At 34.2% G+C, this 20,649-nt stretch overlaps 4 protein-coding genes and 1 long non-coding RNA gene across 17 annotated transcripts; 3 read left to right on the top strand and 2 right to left on the bottom strand.

The window, feature by feature from the left end:
• Positions 1-3,214: 3,214 nt before the first annotated feature.
• On the bottom strand, positions 3,215-6,331 carry LOC110880042. The gene is made up of 4 exons (XR_004868166.1): positions 6,058-6,331; positions 4,326-5,924; positions 3,509-4,155; positions 3,215-3,411 (listed from the first exon to the last, which is right to left on the bottom strand). It is a non-coding gene; the product is annotated as an uncharacterized LOC110880042 (long non-coding RNA).
• A 1,641-nt stretch (positions 6,332-7,972) lies between these two features.
• Positions 7,973-8,624, top strand: LOC118482274. The gene is made up of 3 exons (XM_035977978.1): positions 7,973-8,025; positions 8,131-8,183; positions 8,267-8,624. The coding sequence occupies exons 2-3, from the start codon at positions 8,166-8,168 to the stop codon at positions 8,582-8,584; spliced, it is 336 nt and encodes a 111-aa protein (XP_035833871.1). The 5' UTR covers positions 7,973-8,025; positions 8,131-8,165; the 3' UTR covers positions 8,585-8,624.
• Positions 8,625-10,762: 2,138 nt separating this feature from the next.
• On the bottom strand, positions 10,763-12,657 carry LOC110880039. Of its 5 annotated transcripts, none has more exons than XR_002559168.2 (5): positions 12,381-12,657; positions 12,068-12,121; positions 11,780-12,002; positions 11,283-11,599; positions 10,763-11,105 (listed from the first exon to the last, which is right to left on the bottom strand). XR_002559168.2 is itself a non-coding variant. In XM_035977977.1 (5 exons), exons 1-4 carry the CDS (start codon positions 12,493-12,495, stop codon positions 11,505-11,507), a joined length of 438 nt encoding a protein of 145 aa, XP_035833870.1. In that variant the 5' UTR covers positions 12,496-12,524; the 3' UTR covers positions 10,763-11,105; positions 11,283-11,504. The 5 variants fall into 5 exon arrangements, 1 of the variants encoding a protein (XP_035833870.1); XR_002559169.2 differs by having other exon boundaries at positions 12,073-12,121; XR_004868165.1 differs by having other exon boundaries at positions 11,283-11,353; positions 12,381-12,630.
• On the top strand, positions 12,607-16,623 carry LOC110880038. 9 transcript variants are annotated; one of them, XM_022128593.2, is made up of 7 exons: positions 12,607-12,741; positions 12,913-12,968; positions 13,912-13,953; positions 14,136-14,437; positions 15,854-15,903; positions 16,011-16,063; positions 16,150-16,623. In XM_022128593.2, the coding sequence occupies exons 4-7, from the start codon at positions 14,208-14,210 to the stop codon at positions 16,465-16,467; spliced, it is 651 nt and encodes a 216-aa protein (XP_021984285.1). In that variant the 5' UTR covers positions 12,607-12,741; positions 12,913-12,968; positions 13,912-13,953; positions 14,136-14,207; the 3' UTR covers positions 16,468-16,623. The 9 variants fall into 9 exon arrangements, with proteins under 9 accessions (XP_021984285.1, XP_021984281.1, XP_035833868.1 ...); XM_022128589.2 differs by having other exon boundaries at positions 13,347-13,953; XM_035977975.1 differs by having other exon boundaries at positions 13,050-13,953.
• A 1,592-nt stretch (positions 16,624-18,215) lies between these two features.
• Positions 18,216-20,428, top strand: LOC110880037 (60S ribosomal protein L7-1). Its single transcript, XM_022128588.2, has 6 exons — positions 18,216-18,372; positions 18,686-18,870; positions 19,025-19,122; positions 19,197-19,334; positions 19,466-19,568; positions 20,123-20,428. The coding sequence occupies exons 2-6, from the start codon at positions 18,688-18,690 to the stop codon at positions 20,336-20,338; spliced, it is 738 nt and encodes a 245-aa protein (XP_021984280.1). The 5' UTR covers positions 18,216-18,372; positions 18,686-18,687; the 3' UTR covers positions 20,339-20,428.
• Positions 20,429-20,649: the final 221 nt, after the last annotated feature.

Here is a 20,649-nt window from a genome sequence, read left to right as displayed (position 1 = left end):
TAAATCAATTTGAGTTGATATGGTTGATTGTTGATGCATTCAAAATGAGTAATTGGTTGTAGGGGTGTTCAGAATTCGTTTCGAATTCGAATGGTAATTAAGAGGCTACCAAACAGCCCCTAAGACCCCTTTTTGATTAAGCCAATAAGTTGATTGCCAAACATGCTAATTACAAAAAAAAAAAAAAAGGTTTCACAAAATCGTCTTCTTGTTCATCACTTCCAATTTCTCGGTTAAAAAACTGAAAAACATTTTCAATTTTTACCAGACAGACAGGATCAATCTCCATTGATTTCTTCCAAATCATCAGGTGCGTACTTACTATTTATCCGATTTTAGTGGGTTTCTATTCGGTATCTGTCAATTAGGGTTTCAAGTTGTCGATATTTTCATTCATATTCTATGTAGCTTACGTTATTGTTAATCTTATTCTGTTAAATCAATTGCGTTTGTTTCATAAATATGACTTTTGAGTTGATTCCATATTTGCAGCAGAGAGTAAGCAACAAACATACAAATTGCATATGTTGCTGCTGGTGACATCATCATTTAGTTAGTTAATGTATGATGCTTCTGGGAAGGGTTGGTAGGCGAATAGGGATAGTAACATCTGCAAGATTCAGAAGCAAATGTTTATCCACAAACAACAGTAAACATATTATTGAATCAAACAAGAATGGAGAGAGTTCTAATAGTTTAACTCATCATGACTCGTATCGAGACCTCGATAAGCTTGATTTCATGACTGCTGCCAAGATTCTCTTCACCACTCCTCCGAAAAAGAAGAAATTCAGGTATTCTTCTTGTTTGTTTTTTTTTTTACTTTTATGTGCTTTTTGGCTAGGTTAGTGATGTGGATTTGGTTTAGGCATTTCGTCGAACACTTTGCATGCAATTGGATACATGAAAATTTACTATGCATGTTGTCTTTTTCTGCACTTTATGGCACTCGTTTTTATCGATTGTTTGCTAGACGCCTAGACTTGTTTGTGCTTGAGAACTAAATTTGGGCTTTTCTTCTACTCATAAGGATGTTTGCTGCTTTAATGCAGCCAGCAAACATTGATCATGTGTATGTATATTAGCAATTACAATGATCAAACCTTTATGTTTAGACCTGCAAATGCCGTAACGATTCAATGTTTGTGTCATGACTTGGTTCTAGATGAAAATTGACAGCTTTGTAAATGTTCTGAGTGCCATAAATTACCATTCTAATCTTCTATATGATTTAGTTGTTTTACTTATAGAACTCCAATACGATTTAGTGCTGAAGCTTAAATGAAAAGTTTCTGTTAAGTGTTCTGAGATTAGATAAGTTTATAATCTAAAACAAAAAAAGGTTACGTGAAACACATGTAATATAGATTGAATAAACCTATTAGGTTAACATATAAACATTGCAAAATCACTTTTTATATCTCTCACACAACAGTCAATCTTGATTCACCCCCTTTTTGCCCCTTTAGGAGGAGACCGAAACAAAATTACTCACATTGATATTTGATAGTGCTGGAAGAACTTAAAGTCTAATCATTCTTTTTGCATCCTCTATGTGTATGTAATTGTGTAAGATAAAGCATACGACTTCATTTACGAATTTAGTAAAAGGTTATAGGATCATAAAAGCTATCGATTTCATATATGTGTGTGTGTGTATTTACATATATTATTTCAGTTTCCAAGCATTACATCTGTACATTCTAGAGACTGTTACAGGTGAACACAGCAACCGAACATAAAATCAGCCAAACTTATCAATGAAAAAGGATGTTATGAATAATCAGGCCAAACATATATGTGTGTGACTGTGTGTGTACATATTTATTTGAGTTTCCAAGCATTACATCTTTAATACACCAAAATCTTGAAAATTGGACGCTTCATAATCCATTCTTATTACCAAGTGACTGTTAAGGTGGTAACATAGCAACTGAACATAGAAAAGCCCAAAATAGTCGATTAAAACAACAACCGTACCCGTTAAATCCCAAAATAGTCAAATAAATATATAAAGGGGTAACTTTATAGAAATGTAACAAAGTTTATCAAGTGTTCCAATTAAATAACTTAAACTTTTTTCGTCCCTCTAAAATCACTAAAGTTTAGTTTAATGTTTTAATACCATGTAATTTTTAGGTTACTAGGTAACAATGATGATGTGTCAGGTTTCATTATTATTATTATTATTATTATTATTATTATTATTATTATTATTATTATTACTAGGGAGAAAGCCCGTGCGATGCACAACATGCATAATAGCTATTGTTTGTTCGTGATAAGATGTTTGACAATGCTTGACAAACTAACCTGCGAGATGACTACTAACCCGAGCAGCGCGTTATTTAATTATATTAGTAAACAGAGTATTCCATGCATAAGTATAACGATCCGACTTGAAACATCTATCGCCAGCTTGTCCTAAAAGTTTCTGTACAGGGGAAGAATATAATTTAACCTATGAACCGTTTACTCCGGGGGACCCGCTGGGTTCAGGTTGTTAAAAGTTTCTTTGTACCAGAGCATTACGTCGGAGTCGACAATTTACACCATTCTGCTCGTTCTCTGTTAATGTTAGTTCATCAATCGTTTTATTCTACACTCTTCACTAACCTAAATTTGAAAAATAGTTACGACTTTTCGTGTCAAACTTCCCCTTTCAAATGTAGAAACTAATATAGTTGATGCTATAATTGTTTCATTTTCCAGTTCTTTTATATGGATAATCAAAGCTACTACAAAAATTGTACTTTTTTCTATCCCGAAACACATGTGCATGTTATTCAGATGTCTGAATAGAGATCCACACATACAAAAAGAAGACTCGAACAACAGCTTTCGTATATGTTTTAAGTTCTTGCAAGAACGGCTTGTTTTACATGTCCGGACATGTGAAGGCCATCTTCTTGCATTGGCATTGATCCTAACATGTGTCGCTAAAACATCAAAGCCGTTGTAAACAAACCAAACATCCAACAAACCGTGAGTACATCTATAAACAATAATAGTGAGTATATCTATATACAAATCAAACATCCAACAAACCGTTGGTGAACCTTTTGATAAATACATATATAAAATAACTAATAGAGTAGGAGAACCGTTTAACTCGCTCTATCATAACACCTTCTTTAAGCTCTCAAACTCCTAAATAATCACACATTTAGATCGCTTATATTGCATTACTAATGTAGAATGTTTGTTTTTTCCAATTGAAGAAGTTTGCTAGACAAATTATTAATCCCTTTAATAGTTAATCCACATCTCGCAAGATTTTAGATTTATACACAAATCGTGTACCTTTCACGACACTGCTTACCAATACGACTGAGAAGAGACTGTGTTATGAGAGACCATTTTGTGGGCCCATCCATATGTTTTCACCAGCTCAAGGACTTTTTGATCCTCCTACAGCGAAAAAAAAAATAATAATAATAATAAAAAGAGACCATAAAAGCTGTTTTGATCAAACGTGTCAAAGAGTAGGAGGGGATGTGGTGAAAACCTCATGAGTCTATGGACCTTTAATAAGTTCTGAATTAAGAACCTTTTTCCAGCGATGCAGACATTGGACTTCAGATCTATCAGAAAAATACACAGCTGCAAACACCAACTTTTATAATTGATTTAAAAAAAACATTCATGTAAAGCCCATGAATTCCAATCCCATATAAAGCATAAGAAAACCAATAAGCTGGTGAGAGAAACAAAAGAAATTACGTTGTATAAATATGTAGGGACCAAAGTCTCATATGGATCACTGAGAATAATCACTCCATGAACATTAGTTATTGGAAATTTCAATAGCAGTAACTATATGAAACCAAACCATTGAAATCATATGAACATTGAAATTTAAAATCAAAATGACTCAATAAGACGGGCACTATTGCCTTTTTTGTTAGACTTGAACCCGTACCACTTTAAGAACAGTAATAACTTTTATAACTTTTAAATTAACGATGAAGTCAAGACCATGTCAAGAACAGTAATGAGGAAACCGTGTGTTAGAAAATATTAAAACACGCTCATTTTTAGTAACATTACCTTGCTTTAACAGGTCCACAAAGTTTATAATGATCAGGAAGTCCTTGTAAACGTGCATTTTCATGGAATGGTCAACACTCTATCTTGGTTAGGATGAAGCAGCGCCTATAAAAAACATAGAACATTCACAAATAATAAAACAAAAACTTAATATTCAGATTCTTGATTTAATACATATATTATAATATTAGTAATAATAATAATAATAACAATAATAATAGTAATAATAATAATAATAATAAATAATAAATAATGGGTAAAATAAGACTAAGAACCTGATTATGTGGCTCAGCTCTACCAACTACAGTTGTGACAATATCATCCATACCCAAGCGACCAAAGGGTCTGCATTATATCATATGTTAGTAAACCGTAGCAACCAACACCACAAGCTTAAAAGATAAAACTGTATAATGGGTACTGCATAAAGGATAACATATTTTGGTCTAGAGATTGTTCTAAGGTAACCATGTTTGTTTGCACCCATTGGCGTAAGTCAAAAAAAGTCAACGTAGTCAAAGTTATTATGTTTTGCAAGCCTGTAATTTTTTAAACAATTTTCCAACCTTTTAAACAAAAAAAAATTAACTTTTAAGGACTTTTGTGAGTGAAATTAAACACGATTTGGGTTGTTTGATCGATTTTAAGAGTTTATGAACACCCCTACCCTTATCCGTTTAAAATAAATAGAAGAAAACGTACCTTTTTGAAGTTCCACGAACAAATGTTATAGCATAATTACTCAAAATTAGCATTCCCAGGCAATTACCAGGTCTTAGTACGTGTAAAAGCACAATAATCTCATGTATACAATACTTTTTTGAGAAGGCACAGAACATCACCCTCTCCTAAGTAGTAAGTCAACATGCTATGTGGTGCCCAGCAACATTATTTCTCTTTGTAAGATGAGGAAATGAGTAGCCATATACTTGCGATTCAAGATTACATCTGAATGATTTTTAGTTGAACATATCTTAAAATGTTACGATCTGAACGAAAAGGTACCAAAGATAAAATAAACAGACCAATGAGTCAGATTTTCAACAGTTGGTTTATAGATACTCAGAGGATATATAAATGACTAAAACTGCTTAACTAAGGAAGAGATTATGTTACAAATTCATGAAACTTAGGGGGCGTGTTTGGATGTGTGTTTTAAAAGTGACTGGAGATAGAACCTAGCTTACCTGACATTCTGGATCTCCGAACCGGACGTTGTACTCGATTAATTTCGGCAAAGCAGATTTCTTCTCAATCATAAGTCCAGCATACAAAACTCCCAAAACTCATGATCAATATCAGAAAGTGAAGAAAGGAACCCAAGAACCTTGATTGTTTGTTTGGTTTGATATTTGATCAACTCATTTAGCATCAGATTCTTTAGCTTTATCATTAGATTGTACTAATATAGTTTTTGTAATCGTAGTTAACACCCACCTGCTCGACTCACCACTTTTGTACCCAGGCTATTCCATTTGTTGGAAGCCACATTTAATGCATTATATCAAATTACTGTAATTATTATACTTGAAGCCTATGTGGTTGATTTCTTCAATTTCTGAACATGAATAATAGTTTGGAAAGAGTAAGATATACCTTACGACGTTAAGTTGTAAATCAAGTATTAGTCACCCGCAAACAAATTGAGGAACTAAATACCACCCAATCGATATTTTTTTTAATATACAAAACAAAGGAACAATAAAATAGTCAAGTCTAGCAAAATGATAAAACTGATAAATTTACCTGCTTGGCTTTGTAATCCATTCCACAAGCACCTCGCCCTATGAATAAATTTAATCTCGTCGGTCTACTTCTTCCTCCATTGCTCTGAGACGCCATCTCAACTGATCCGAACGCCCATTGGTCAAATTCTACAGGTCAATATCAACAAACAAACTTAAAGCATATTTTTTTTTCTGAAATTTTGAACAAAAAGTAAAGAAATTGGAAGATTGTATATACATGCCCCATATATACACGCAATTAGAGAGAGAAAGAGGTGACCTTTCGATGGTCTAGCTGTAGAGGATAGCAGAGATATGGGGATGGTCTGTCTTCAGCCATCGTTTGGAGGTTGTGTGGCCATCGATTTACAGTCGTGGATTCGATTCTCCCGATTAAATCTTCTTTGATTTTGTGGCGTGTCTAAACCCTAAATCGCCTGGCAGAGAGGATAAGAAAAGGTAGATATTCAGCAACGGCGATGAGTGGAAGGTGGAGAGAGTTGAGCGATTGAGTTTTAGGTAATTAAAGGAGGGGGTTGTCGATTAAGGTCTTGAGGGCAGGGAAGGGTTTTTAGCGTGTGAGAATAACAAAATTATCCCTCTAGTGTCTTAAAAGTTTGGTGCCTTTTTAATATATTATAGATATAGATAGATATAGATTATTAAGTAAATTAAATGCAATTAATAGGATTTTTATAGGTTGGTGCATTTAAAACAACCATAAATTTGGTTTTAAAATAGAACATATAACTAAACTTTAGAATATATATAGATTATTATTATTATTATTATTATTATTTATTCCAAATATGATTTAGGGAAAAAAATTGTACTCCTTCATTCTCAAACACCAATATTAAGTGGATTGTTTCTCTATTTATGAAACTCATTTACTTATTTTATAACAAGATCATTTCTCTTTTTCTTAATGCTTCTTCTTCATCGTGATTACTGATTAGTGGAAGAACTTATAGCTAAACGATAAGTTGTCTCTCTCTCTTTTTTTTATTTATTTATCTCTCTTTTTTATGTATCTCTCTTTTTTATATACTTTTTATTTCAAATTTAATTTCCCACTTTTATTCATTACCTGTTATTCTCCTATAATTACCGGACGTTACATTTTATAAAATGGAAAAAGTCGATGTCCGACAAACAGGTGCCATCGTCAACCACTGTATTCTGCCGCCAGCAGTGATAGTTCTTCCACCATAAAGTTTAAAAAATGTATTTCTCTTCTTGACCGGACTTTCACCAATCAGCCCAATTCCGGCGAGGACCCGATTTAAAGCCGCCGGTGGCTCCGGAGGTGACGATGGAGTATTTTGTACCGATGGTTCAAACCCAGACTCCGATGGCAAATTAGGGATCTTTTGATAGAAAGGTTGATGACAAGATTATCGGCGTTGGTGGTGGGTTGTCGGGCAGCGTTTGCAGATGGCTTGCAGCGATGGTGGTCGGTTGAAAGGTGGTAAGTTGCAGCGGTGGTGTGGGGGTGTCTTCAAGGTCAAAGGTCTCTCGTTTGTTTCAGAAGAAATGTCTAGCACACATATATGAACATGATAGTTTATCCCATTATTATCATTATATTCATCCCTAATATCCAAATAGTTCAAAAAGAAAACAAAAGTTTATTGAAAAAATATCATAACCTAATGACCTGGTAATTACACACTTTTAAAACGTTAAATTAAAGTTTAGTTATTTTAGAGAAACAAAAAAAGTTTGGATGATTTAATTGAAACACTTTGTAAACTTGGTTACATTTCTGTAGCATTTTCCCATATATAAACCAGAAAATAAATCGATCTTTACACTCAATTTTTTGGAGAAATTCTCTTTTCCTATATTTTTCTCACACCAGATTTCAGTTGACAAAATAAGCGAATCACTGAACAGCTTCTGTTACGCAAATGACAACCGATGATACTTTCTCTTTTAATTTCTTATCGTTTATTTAGATCAGTGAATTTGAAGACTGAAGATAGCAAGAATCTAGACTACTAATAAAAGGCTGAAATAATTGATATGAAAGGTCAAACCTTATGAAAAATTTTAACATCTACAAAATTGATGATGAACCAAACACTGTGGTTCAAAAAGCATATGCTATTAGGCGATTGCAAGCTATGGTCCTATGAATCTGTTGCACACTTGAGGTAGTGATTTATTAATACTTTTTCGTGTCTGATTCTCAGGCTTGATTTTCATCTGGTTCAGCTCTTCTTTGTTTGCTTGCCTTCACTCGGTATCTCCCTCTCTCTCTCTGTATACACACACAACATATACATATGCACACATACATATATAAGCTTTCAAGTTTTGTTTTATCTCTAGTTTTTCTTTGTGACAGCTGTTTATTTAGTTGCTCAATATGCTCGTCACGAAATGAAGAAAATGGATGCAGTAAATGAACTCCCCTCGTCGTACTTTAATCTTTTCATATTCGTTAGTTATTTTTTTTGTCAAATAAACTTTTTTTTTTGCAGGAACTAGAAAAGAGACGAATTGAAGAGTCCAAGAAGATAAAGGCAACCGAAGAAGAAGTACTAAAATCTAATCCACAATTATTGGAGGTAAAAGAGAGATTAGACAGCTTGGAAAGAACCGTCAAGGAGATTGTAACGGAATCCAAAAACCAAAGAAATATGAAAGTTTCAGAGCAAAAAGAAGATGACACAAAACAGCATGTAAGCAGCACTGCTGCTGAACAGAGCCCGAACAAACAAGCTTCCGACAAACAAGAAAGACAACGGGACGAGAGTCAGACGGCTACACATCGCGGATCAACCAGTGCTGAGAAGTAAACCGCAAATGGGTTCAGGTACGGGCCAGACATTTTGAAGAAAATTTTCGATTAAACTGATAGAGAATGTAACAATTGAGCAATGAACTAGCTATTTGTGATGTCTAGTTTTTTATGATTCAGGTAATTTATAGAAGGATTTCTGTTTTGCTTTTACTTCTAGAGAGTTAACATTATGACTAAGTTTTTAGTATGTTGACTCACAAGCACTTTTCTTTATTATTATAAAATATGTAGTTTTTATATTTCTGAAAAATTATTTGTTTATAACAATGGGTCATGGTTTCAAATTGCGGACCATCATACCCTTTAAGAATTTAATAGTTTTAAATCAATTTGAGTTGATATGGTTGATTGTTGATGCATTCAAAATGAGTAATTGGTTGTAGGGGTGTTCAGAATTCGTTTCGAATTCGAAAAATTCGAAATTCGTTTAAATTCGATTATCAAGAATTCGTTTCGATTAAAAGAATTTGAATTCGAATTCGATTCAATTCGAGTCATGTAAATCGAATACGAATCGAATACGAATTTATAATTTCAAATTCGATTCGAAATTCGAATCAAAACTATACATTTTATTTACGATTTTTAAATATAATGCCTATATAACTTTTATTAAGCTATACTATAAATTATTTTCAATTTTTTTTCCAAGTATTAAAATTACATATTACCAAACCCACTACATGGCCCATAAGTCCATAACTAAAACCTAAGTAACAAATCTATCAATAGATTTATAACCCTATAAATATTAACTTTTAGTGTGGTGTGGTTATTAGACTTCTCGTTTTGAATTTTAGACTTATGGTACTTTATTTGGAACTTTATAATATGATATCGTGCTTATGGATGCTTTAAAATTTATGTTTCATTTTGATAGTTTTTACATGTTTATACAGAATCTGAATTAAATCGAATTTATTCGAATTCGAATCGAATTCGGTAAGTTTTAATCGAATTCGAATTCGGTAAGTTTTAATCGAATTCGAATCGAATACGAATTCAAGGAAAAAATAAAATTATTTGAATAATTCGATTCGATGAACAACCCTAATTGGTTGAGTATACTTTAAGATTTGGTAAAAATGTGTCAAGAATTAAAACCCCACAAGAATTAAACGACACGACAACCATACCCGCTAAAGCCCCACAAACAATAAAACTATTGGTAGAGTATGGAGAGAATGAGATGTAAACAAACATTACCTCTATTCTATACAAAAATCATACAATATGTGATATGTTGTGTTTGTTATGAAAATTGAAAAGTCCCGTTTTCCATGGGATTGTAATTAAAAGTTACGAAATTTTTATCTAGAGGTGAACAATATTTGAATCGGATTCGAAAAACAAAAATCTAACTTAATATTAAGAATAATTTCAAATCTAATTGAGTTTGTGATTTTCAAATCCAACCGACATGAAATATATACACAAATATATAATTTTTTTTATTTTCTTCATAGTTCCATTTAGTCAAGTCAGATGAACTTGAACAAGTTTTTTTAGTTCAAATTTATTTAAAAAAAATTCGAGAAATCCGATGTGTAAAAAAATCGGTTAGGACCCGATGACCAGAAACCGACCGGACTGACCTAGTGAAAAAACTGGTTTGGGCCCGGCCTACCCTCCGGTTTGGGACCACTTCGTGGTTTCATCTTTAAGACCCGGTTTGAAAAAAAAAACATGTAAACGACCGGGGTTTTTTTTTCTCCAAATCGGTTTTGAACCCTGAACCCAACCGGTATGTTTTGTTCCAACGTTTTTCATCGTAAAACGATTTCACCCGAAACTGTTTGGGCCAAAACCGGTTCGGTTTGTGTAAGAAACCGGTTTTATACACATCTGGTTTTTAACTTTTTATAAACTAGTAGTTAACCCGCCGCGCGTTGCGGCGGCGCAATGACTTTAAAGTATTTCAAAGAAGCCATTTTTTCGTACCTAAAAATATGCATGAAAATATACCTAAAACTACATGAAATGTATACAAACATGAGACAATAAAGGATACCTAAAGCTACATGAAATGTATACAAACATGAGACATTCATATAGCTAGAATGGAAAAGAAAGCGATATTTTGGACACAAAACATGTAGCTACATTCAATCTGATACAAAAACTGACCCATATGAGTAATTCTATGACTCGTTCCCATATAAACAGGTTATGATATAAAAAATAAAAAAAAAACCTTCCGTAATTCATGTTTCTTGTACTTGTATCTACTAACTTTTGACATAGGTAAAGAATGGGAAACCTGGCTAAGGTTATAAGTGAAACTATCATAATTATCTATGAGCGTCATGGGATTGTTTATGTTGACAATGAGAAATCGCCTAGCATAATGTTGGAAAAAAATCTAGGTTTCCTTTAATCGCACATCACATACGGTAACATCATTTACAAATAGGAAGTACATCGCCCTATTGAGATAATGGGTATTCTAAGGCGACAATGAGGATCTTCGTCGAGTTGATGAGTTCTGAGGCGATGAAGAAGGTACCATCATCAATCTGCAAGTTTAAATATATTAGCCTGACGTCAAATGCTATTAATCACAAAACTTGTCATTTTTATATAAAAATTTTCATTAACTTCTTTTATATCTTCAAACTGTTATTGTTATTCAAACTTTTTTTTGTTTGTAAAAGCATCAAACACAACAGAAAAAAAAATGTAGGATGAAGTACCTTCAGTTCCCATTGAATTGAATCGTTCTATGGAAGTCGTATGCAATACTGAATTGGAGCATCTTAAGGACCTGACTATTATTATGCAAGAGTTAGAAATCACCTATAATCCAGCAAAATCAATGTAAATTATACCCCATAAATGTAAAATTGTTCAAGTTTGAAGGGAACAAAAGAATTCCTATTAGTGTATGGTAAAATTAGAAATCTAAGGGATTGTGGCTAGAAGTAGGTGCGGATTGAGTAAAATCGGAGGTATCTAGTGGTTGCCATGAAGTAGCGCCGTCCTAAATTTGGATAGTTGTTGCCAACCACACCTACGGCATAAACAAATGTCCATTCAGTGACGAAACAAATGAACCACAAAAAATTCAAACCGAATCAACTCATAAGTACCAAATATATACAGAGATCTAAACGCCAAAAGCTGATACAGATAAGAAATGAATATCGATAATCGTACATTCAAAATACATGCAATGGTATGAATCGCTTACCTATCACAATCAGACTCGCTCGGTTAACATAGATTAGATTCAGTGGAAAACGCAAATAACCATTTGTGGAAAAGGAAGACCAAATAAAGCGCAATCCAATCGCCACGCTATGTGAGACGCGTAACAACCAACACACTTTACAAACTCTAAACAAAGACGTACAACCACCATCTGTGACTTGAAGAAGATTCCTTTCAAAAGCATGAACAATATCTTGGTTCCTCTGCAAATTTCAAGAATCTAATTAAAACTTCATAGTTCATACAAGTAATGTAAATAAAAGAGCACCTGACCAATGGCAAAAGTAGCAATGAGTTCAGCGTGCCAGTGTTGTTACCCATTCTAGTTAAAAAACATAGATGTTAGAAATTTTACATATGCTAAATTATAAACATAACCATACTATGTAACTGACTTTTAGCAAAAAAAAAAAAAAATTTATAAACATAACCATACTAAGTAACTGACTTTTAGCAAAAAAAAAAAAAAAAAAAAAAAAAAAAAAAAAACCTTTCAAAAAAATTAAATTGTTTTGAAACATCAACCGTAGGTCAAAAGAGTAAGAAAAACCAATAATCTCAACTTGCTTTTTAGTATATACCAGATCTGCACATGGAAACCACCGGAACCCTAGTTCCAGTTTCAGCCGCCGCCGTCGACCGACGTCGTGCACCACCTGAACCATGGGAACAGAACAACCGTCGCCGAAACGACATCACTAATGGAACCCTCGTCCTCCAGTAGCGAGTAGGGATAGCGTACGCCCCCCCCCCCCCAATCGGATTTGGGTGGCCAGTTTCCTCTTCCTTTCATCGGTCTCTCTCTCTCTCTCTCTCTCTATCCTCTCTAATGTGTGTAACTGTGTATGAGATTGGGGTAAAATGAGTAAAACAGAGGAGAGGAAGTGGTTATGAGCTGTAAAAATGTCCACAAACTACAAAGAAACATCAATCAAGCAAAAGGTACAACTTGCATAGCCTACAAATGTTACAAAATTATAGTATATAATATATAATATATAATAGGTTGGGCCAAATTCAACGAATAATGGGCCAGGTGTAGCTGATACGGCCTTGCAGGGAGTAACCTAAACTTTTCCCTCTTTCTTCTTCTTCTTCTTCTTCTTCTTGCAGTTTCATCACTTCTCCCTTTTCATTCGACTTCAGCCTCAGCTTCTCGAATCCTTACGGTAAGTTCTCTCTCTTTCCAACCTTCATCATGTCTTCTCTCTTTCATATTCGTTGAAAATTAACGAAACCCTAATTTCCAGTGCAGATATAGATAGTGATTCCAATGTTGTTTAATTTCTATGTAAACTACATGTTTTGTAAAATAGGGATATTTATGTTGTTATCATGGGCGTTATCCGATCATTAATTGAGGTTTGAAAAAGATTTATGATCCTTATGATTAATAATGGTTATGATGTTTTGAGGCATACGACCTCTTTGTTTATGATTTTTATATGTATCTGTGATTAGGAAGTATCATCTACATGGGTTATGATGTTTTGAGGCATACGACCTCTTTGTTTATGATTTTTATATGATGCTTATGGTGTATACAGCCATGTATGAATGGCAAGAGAGAGATGAAAACTATGAAGGAGATGACTCAAGGTGATGAAGAAGCTATCCAAGCGAAGCTTGTTCCACATGGGAAGAAGCGATAAAGCTAACTAGGAAGAAGCTAGCTCAAAGAAAGATGAGATGCTAAGCGTATATTTTCTACATGACAAATAAGATTGATTGTCGTGAAGGGATAAACTCGTATATATACACGAGTTAACCGTTTAACCTTAATACGCTTGCTTGATATGCTTCGGACTCGTTCTTAAGTTCATTGTGCTAACCCATTGTACCCACTCTATTCATTAGGCTTGTTGATAATCCCACTAAGTTAAGACATTTTGTTACTTGATCTAGTAAAATAAAATGTCACAATAGTGAGCAAACAAAAAAAATTACATGCTACAAGTCTACAACTATGATTTGATGATTAAATTACAAAAAATAATAATAATAATAATAAAAATAAAAAAAAAAAAAAAAAGGTTTCACAAAATCGTCTTCTTGTTCATCACTTCCAATTTCTCGGTTAAAAAACTGAAAAACATTTTCAATTTCTACCAGACAGACAGGATCAATCTCCATTGATTTCTTCCAAATCATCAGGTGCGTACTTACTATTTATCCGATTTTAGTGGGTTTCTATTCGGTAGCTGTCAATTAGGGTTTCAAGTTGTCGATATTTTCATTCATATTCTATGTAGCTTACGTTATTGTTAATCTTATTCTGTTAAATCAATTGCGTTTGTTTCATAAATATGACTTTTGAGTTGATTCCATATTTGCAGCAGAGAGTAAGCAACAAACATACAAATTGCATATGTTGCTGCTGGTGACATCATCATTTAGTTAGTTAATGTATGATGCTTCTGGGAAGGGTTGGTAGGCGAATAGGGATAGTAACATCTGCAAGATTCAGAAGCAAATGTTTATCCACAAACAACAGTAAACATATTATTGAATCAAACAAGAATGGAGAGAGTTCTAATAGTTTAACTCATCATGACTCGTATCGAGACCTCGATAAGCTTGATTTCATGACTGCTGCCAAGATTCTCTTCACCACTCCTCCGAAAAAGAAGAAATTCGGGTATTCTTCTTGTTTGTTTTTTTACTTTTATGTGCTTTTTGGCTAGGTTAGTGATGTGGATTTGGTTTAGGCATTTCGTCGAACACTTGGCATGCAATTGGATAGATGAAAATTTACTATGCATGTTGTCTTTTTTCTGCACTTTATGGCACTCGTTTTTATCGATTGTTTGCTAGACGCCTAGACTTGTTTGTGCTTGAGAACTAAATTTGGGCTTTTGTTCTACTCATAAGAATGTTTGCTGCTTTAATGCAGCCAGCAAACATTGATCATGTGTATGTATAGTAGCAATTACAATGATCAAACCTTTATGTTTAGACCTGCAAATGCTGTAACGATTCAATGTTTGTGTCATGACTTGGTTCTAGATGAAAATTGATGGCTTTGTAAATGTTCTGAATGCCATAAATTACCATTCTAATCTTCTATATGATTTAGTTGTTTTACTTATAAAACTCCTATACGATTTAGTGCTGAAGCTTAAATGAAAAGTTTCTTTTAAGTGTTCTGAGATTAGATAAGTTTATAATCTAAAACAAAAAAAAAAGGTTACATGAAACACATGTAATATAGATCGAATAAACCTATTAGGTTAACATATAAACATTGCAAAATCATTTTTTATATCTCTCACACGGATTAGGATCAAATACAAAGGCTTCTAATTGTAAGAAGTGTAAGAAGGAGTTTAGGTTTTTGGGTGGGGGTGGGTGTTTAGGTTTTTGGTGGTGATGTAGTGGGTTTTTTTAGGTTATTGGACACTTGTCACTCTATAAATCCTTCTTACACTTCTTACAATTAGAAGCCTTTGTAGAATAACTTGACCCTCCAAGCATTACATCTTTAATACACTAAAATCTTGAAAATTGGACGCTTCATAATCCATTCTTATTACCAAGTGACTCTGTTAAGGTGGTAACATAGCAACTGAACATAGAAAAGCCCAAAATAGTCGATTAAAACAACAACCGTACCCGTTAAATCCCAAAATAGTCAAATAAATATATAAACCAGAAAATAAATCGATCTTTACACTCAATTTTTTGGAGAAATTCTCTTTTCCTATATTTTTCTCACACCAGATTTCAGTTGACAAAATAAGCGAATCACTGAACAGCTTCTGTTACGCAAAGGACAACCGATGATACTTTCTCTTTTAATTTCTTATCGTTTATTTAGATCAGTGAATTTGAAGACTGAAGATAGCAAGAATCTAGACTACTAATAAAAGGCTGAAATAATTGATATGAAAGGTCAAACCTTATGAAAAATTTTAACATCTACAAAATTGATGATGAACCAAACACTATAGTTCAAAAAGCATATGCTATTAGGCGATTGCAAGCTATGGTCCTATGAATCTGTTGCACACTTGAGGTAGTGTTTTATTAATACTTTTTAGTGTCTAATTCTCAGGCTTGATTTTCATCTGGTTCAGCTCTTCTTTGTTTGCTTGCCTTCACTCGGTATCTCCCTCTCTCTCTCTCTGTATACACACACAACATATACATATGCACACATACATATATAAGCTTTCAAGTTTTGTTTTATCTCTAGTTTTTCTTTGTGACAGCTGTTTATTTAGTTGCTCAATATGCTCGTCACGAAATGAAGAAAATGGATGCAGTAAATGAACTCCCCTCGTCGTACTTTAATCTTTTCATATTCGTTAGTTATTTTTTTTTTGTCAAATAAACTTTTTTTTTTTGCAGGAACTAGAAAAGAGACGAATTGAAGAGTCCAAGAAGATAAAGGCAACCGAAGAAGAAGTACTAAAATCTAATCCACAATTATTGGAGGTAAAAGAGAGATTAGACAGCTTGGAAAGAACCGTCAAGGAGATTGTAACGGAATCCAAAAACCAAAGAAATATGAAAGTTTCAGAGCAAAAAGAAGATGACACAAAACAGCATGTAAGCAGCACTGCTGTTGAACACAGCCCGAACAAACAAGCTTCCGACAAACAAGAAAGACAACGGGATGAGAGTCAGACGGCTACACATCGCGGATCAACCAGTGCTGAGAAGTAAACCGCAAATGGGTTCGGGTACACGGGCCAGACATTTTGAAGAAAACTTTCGATTAAACTGATAGAGAATGTAACAATGAGCAATGAACTAGCTATTTGTGATGTCTAGTTTTTTATGATAAAGGTAATTCATAGAAGGATTTCTGTTTTGCTTTCACTTCTAGAGAGATTATGAGTAAGTTTTAGAATGACTCACAAGCACTTTTTTTATTATTATAAAATATGTAGTTTTTAAATTTTTGAAAAATTATTTGTTTATAACAATGGGTCATGGTTTCAAATTGCGGACCATTATACCCTTTAAGAATTTAATAGTTTTAAATCAATCTGAGTTGATATGGTTGATTGTTGATGCATTCAAAATGAGTAATTGGTTGAGTATACTTTAAGATTTGGTAAAAATGTGTCAAGAATTAAACGACACGACAACCATACCCGCTAAAGGCCCACAAACAATAAAACGGTTTGATTCGAAACGGTACTGGTTGAAACGGTACGGGTTGAAACGGCACGGGTCGAAACGGTTCCCGTCGAAACGGTTCGATTCGAAACGGTACTGGTCGAAACGGTACGGGTAGAAACGGTATGGGTCGAAACGGTACTGGCTGAAACGGTACGGGTCGAAACGGTTCGTGTCGAAACGGTACGGGTCAAAACAGTACGCGTCGAAACGGTTCGCGTCGAAACGGTACGAAACTCGTCCCGACCCGAAACTCGTCTCGTGCGGAAACTCGTGCCGGCCCAAAACCTGTTGCGATCCGAAACCCGTCCGTGCAGAAACCCGTGTCGGGCCGAAACCCGACCCGAACCGACCCGTTTCTTTAAGACACTAACCGACATCGACCCATTTCTTTAATGTTGTCGACCCGCTTTGACCTGAAAATAACAAGATGGAATTTCAAGTGACCCATTATGACCCAATTAGTTAAAATATCTTACCCAAATCAACTCATATAATTTTAAAAGCAACCCAAATTGACCCATTTGGAAGGCTTTGGGTCAAGATTGCCCCCTCTAGGTATGGGGAGAATGAAATGTAAACAAACCTTACCTCTGTTCTATATTCTATGAGATGTATTCAAGAATCAAACAAAATCATACAATATGTAATATGTTTTGTTTGTTATGAAAATTGAAAAGTCCCGTTTTCCATGGGATTGTAATTAAAAGTTACGAATTTTTATCTAGAGGTGAAAGAGTATTTGAATCGGATTTGAAAAACAAAAATCTAACTAAATTTTAAGAATATTTTCAAAACTAATTGAGTTTGTGATTTTCAAATCCAACCGACATGAAATATATACACAAATATATATATATATTTTTTTTATTTTCTTCATAGTTCCATTTAGTCAAGTCAGATGAATTTGAACAAGTTTTTTTAGTTCAAATTTATTTAAAAAAAAATTCGAGAAATCCGATGTGTAAAAAAATCAGTTAGGACCCAATGACCAGAAACCGACCCGGACTGACCTGGTGAAAAAACTGGTTTGGGCCCGACCTAACTGCCGGTTTGGAACCAGTTCGTGGTTTCATCTTTAAGACCCGGTTTGAAAAAAAAATGTAAACGACCCGTTTTTTCCCCAAATCGGTTTTGAAACCTGACCCCAACCAGTATGATAGGTTCCAACGTTTTTCATCGTAGAACGATTTCTAACCCGAACCTGTTTGGGCCAAAACCGGTTCGGTTTGTGTAAGAAACCGGTTTTGTACTCATCTGGTTTTTAACTTTTTATAAATAGGTTGGGCCAAATTCAACGAATAATGGGCCAGGTGTAGCTGATACGGCCTTGCAGGGAGTAACCTAAACTTTTCCCTCTTTCTTCTTCTTCTTCTTCTTCTTCTTGCAGTTTCACCACTTCTCCCTTTTCATTCGACTTCAGCCTCAGCTTCTCGAATCCTTACGGTAAGTTCTCTCTCTTTCCAACCTTCATCATGTCTTCTCTCTTTCATATTCGTTGAAAATTAACGAAACCCTAATTTCCAGTGCAGATATAGATAGTGATTCCAATGTTGTTTAATTTCTATGTAAACTACATGTTTATAAAATAGGGATATTTATGTTGTTATCCGAGGCATACGACCTCTTTGTTTATGATTTTTATATGTATTTGTGATTAGGGAGTATCATCTACATGGGATTGTATAGTGTATATCTAGGGACACATGCTACTATGCAAATTTCTTATATATATATTTTTTCTGTATGCTTTTTGCAGGTATGGCTGAAGCGGAATCAAAGCCTCTTGATTACGTATCAGAGATAGTTCTGAAGAAACGGAAAAACAACGAGGACTGGGCAATTAGAAGAAAAGAGCAGTTGGAACAACGGGTCAAGAGGTCAAAAAGTGATCATTTTGTTATAAAGAAGCCCGAACAGTTTATCAGAGAATACCGCGATAGGGTAACTTAGCTTTTTATCTTATATATATATATATATATTTTTTTCTGATTATTAACTAACCCTTGCTAAATTAAGTTAACTAACACTTATAAGATGCCTGTTTGCACCAAATTCCCATTTTATGGAACTAACAAAAGCTTTTGTATTTATTCAGGAGTCTGATCTTATCAAAATGAAATATCGGGCAAAACAACCGATTAAAACATCTGATTTGTCCCGATCGAAGCTCCTTTTCATCATGCGTATTCAAGGGTATGTCACTGGTGATGTTTTTTTCTGTTTTGTTTTTCTTTTTCTGTATCTTACGTGGCCTTTTTTGTTAATAGTAAAAGCGACATGCATCCTCAGACAAGGAAACTTTTGTACGCTCTGAGACTGAGGCGAATGTTCACCGGTGTTTTTGTTAAAGCAAACGACAGAATATTAGATATCTTACAAAAAGTTGAACCGTATGTGACTTACGGGTAAGACCATCTATAATCTTGTAACTTTATCAAGTCCTGTTAAAAAACAATGTTCAATATTTTTAATTTTTGCGTTGTCTTACTGTCTTATGAAAAACTTGTGTTCTGTTTTTTCTTCCGACAATTTAAAGGTATCCGAATCTCAAGAGTGTAAACGAGCTGATATACAAGAAGGGGCTGGCAAAAATTAACAAGCAGATATACCCTTTGACAGATAATAACATCATTGAACAGGTATATGTTTTGTTTCTATATGTTTTATCAGGTAGAGGATCCTGTACATTAATCCAAAAGTGTGAGAAGTGTATTATAACACTATATAACACCATATAAACACCGTTTAACACTATGTAACACCATATAACACTATGTAACACTATATAACACTATATAACAAATATAACACTATATTTTGTCTGATAGCATGTCTATGATAGATGTATAGTGTTATATAGTGTTACATAGTGTTATATGGTGTTACATAGTGTTATACGGTGTTTATATGGTGTTATATAGTGTTATAATACACTTCTCACACTTCTGAATTAATGTACACTATCCCTACCCTGTTTTATCATTTAAAATAAAACTTATTCAACTTTCAAATTTCAAGCCATTAGGTTTGTTTTATAAACCATTTTTTTGGCTAAACATTAACAATAAAGCGGATCAACCCATTCATGACTTAATGGGTTATAATCGGTACTTCTAGCTTTTATAGGTCACACTGTTTCTACTTATATAAAAGTTTTTTAATTAATATTCACCTTGCTTGATGGTTTTTCCAGGCACTTGGTGAGCACAAGATTATATGCGTTGAAGATATCGTAAACGAGATTGCAAATGTAGGCCCACATTTCAAGGAAGTTAGCAACGTTTTGTGTCCTTTTACTCTGAACAAGCCTGAGAAGGCGCTGCAGGGTAAGAAAAAACCGTTCAGGGATGGGGGTGATTCTGGGAACCGTGAAGATCAAATAAATGAGTTGATTAGTAAGATGAACTGATTATATGGTTCAGATATAAGAGAGAAGAATAGTTTGAATCTTGTGTGAACCAAATTGAATCCAACAGTAAAAGTAGTTCTTTATTCTTTTGCTTGGTTATTTTCAATGTTAGGCCGGAGGGTGTGGAGGCGCCACCAAGGTCACCTCAGCCCCTATAGCGCCACCCGGCGCCATCGACCCACACCCACCAATTTAACTAGGGGCGCCATTGATGAGGCTCCATCATGGTAACGAGGGGTTTTGGCTTGATTGAGGTAGTTGGTCAAGATTAAGGGGGTGCTATATGCATTGAGGGAGCTTTATCCCACACC

The sequence above is a fragment of the Helianthus annuus genome, chromosome 9 (genome assembly GCF_002127325.2).
Source record: "Helianthus annuus cultivar XRQ/B chromosome 9, HanXRQr2.0-SUNRISE, whole genome shotgun sequence".
Lineage (NCBI taxonomy): Eukaryota > Viridiplantae > Streptophyta > Magnoliopsida > Asterales > Asteraceae > Helianthus > Helianthus annuus.
The sequence above is the reverse complement of the archived record's forward strand: the minus strand, read 5'-3'. Positions and strand labels throughout refer to the sequence as shown.

Excerpts from the sequence above, each read along its gene's own strand:
- LOC110880039 (XM_035977977.1), bottom strand. The coding sequence starts at position 12,495 with ATGTCGTTTCGGCGACGGTTGTTCTGTTCCCATGGTTCAGGTGGTGCA. Across the intron at positions 11,600-11,779 it reads AGCGAGTCTGATTGTGATAG|GTGTGGTTGGCAACAACTAT; the intron begins GTAAGCGATTCA and ends TTTATGCCGTAG.
- LOC110880038 (XM_022128596.2), top strand. The coding sequence starts at position 14,208 with ATGATGCTTCTGGGAAGGGTTGGTAGGCGAATAGGGATAGTAACATCT. Across the intron at positions 14,438-15,853 it reads CCGAAAAAGAAGAAATTCGG|GCTTGATTTTCATCTGGTTC; the intron begins GTATTCTTCTTG and ends TCTAATTCTCAG. Across the intron at positions 15,904-16,010 it reads TGTTTGCTTGCCTTCACTCG|CTGTTTATTTAGTTGCTCAA; the intron begins GTATCTCCCTCT and ends TCTTTGTGACAG.
- LOC110880037 (XM_022128588.2), top strand. The coding sequence starts at position 18,688 with ATGGCTGAAGCGGAATCAAAGCCTCTTGATTACGTATCAGAGATAGTT. Across the intron at positions 19,335-19,465 it reads GAACCGTATGTGACTTACGG|GTATCCGAATCTCAAGAGTG; the intron begins GTAAGACCATCT and ends GACAATTTAAAG. Across the intron at positions 19,569-20,122 it reads ATAATAACATCATTGAACAG|GCACTTGGTGAGCACAAGAT; the intron begins GTATATGTTTTG and ends TGGTTTTTCCAG.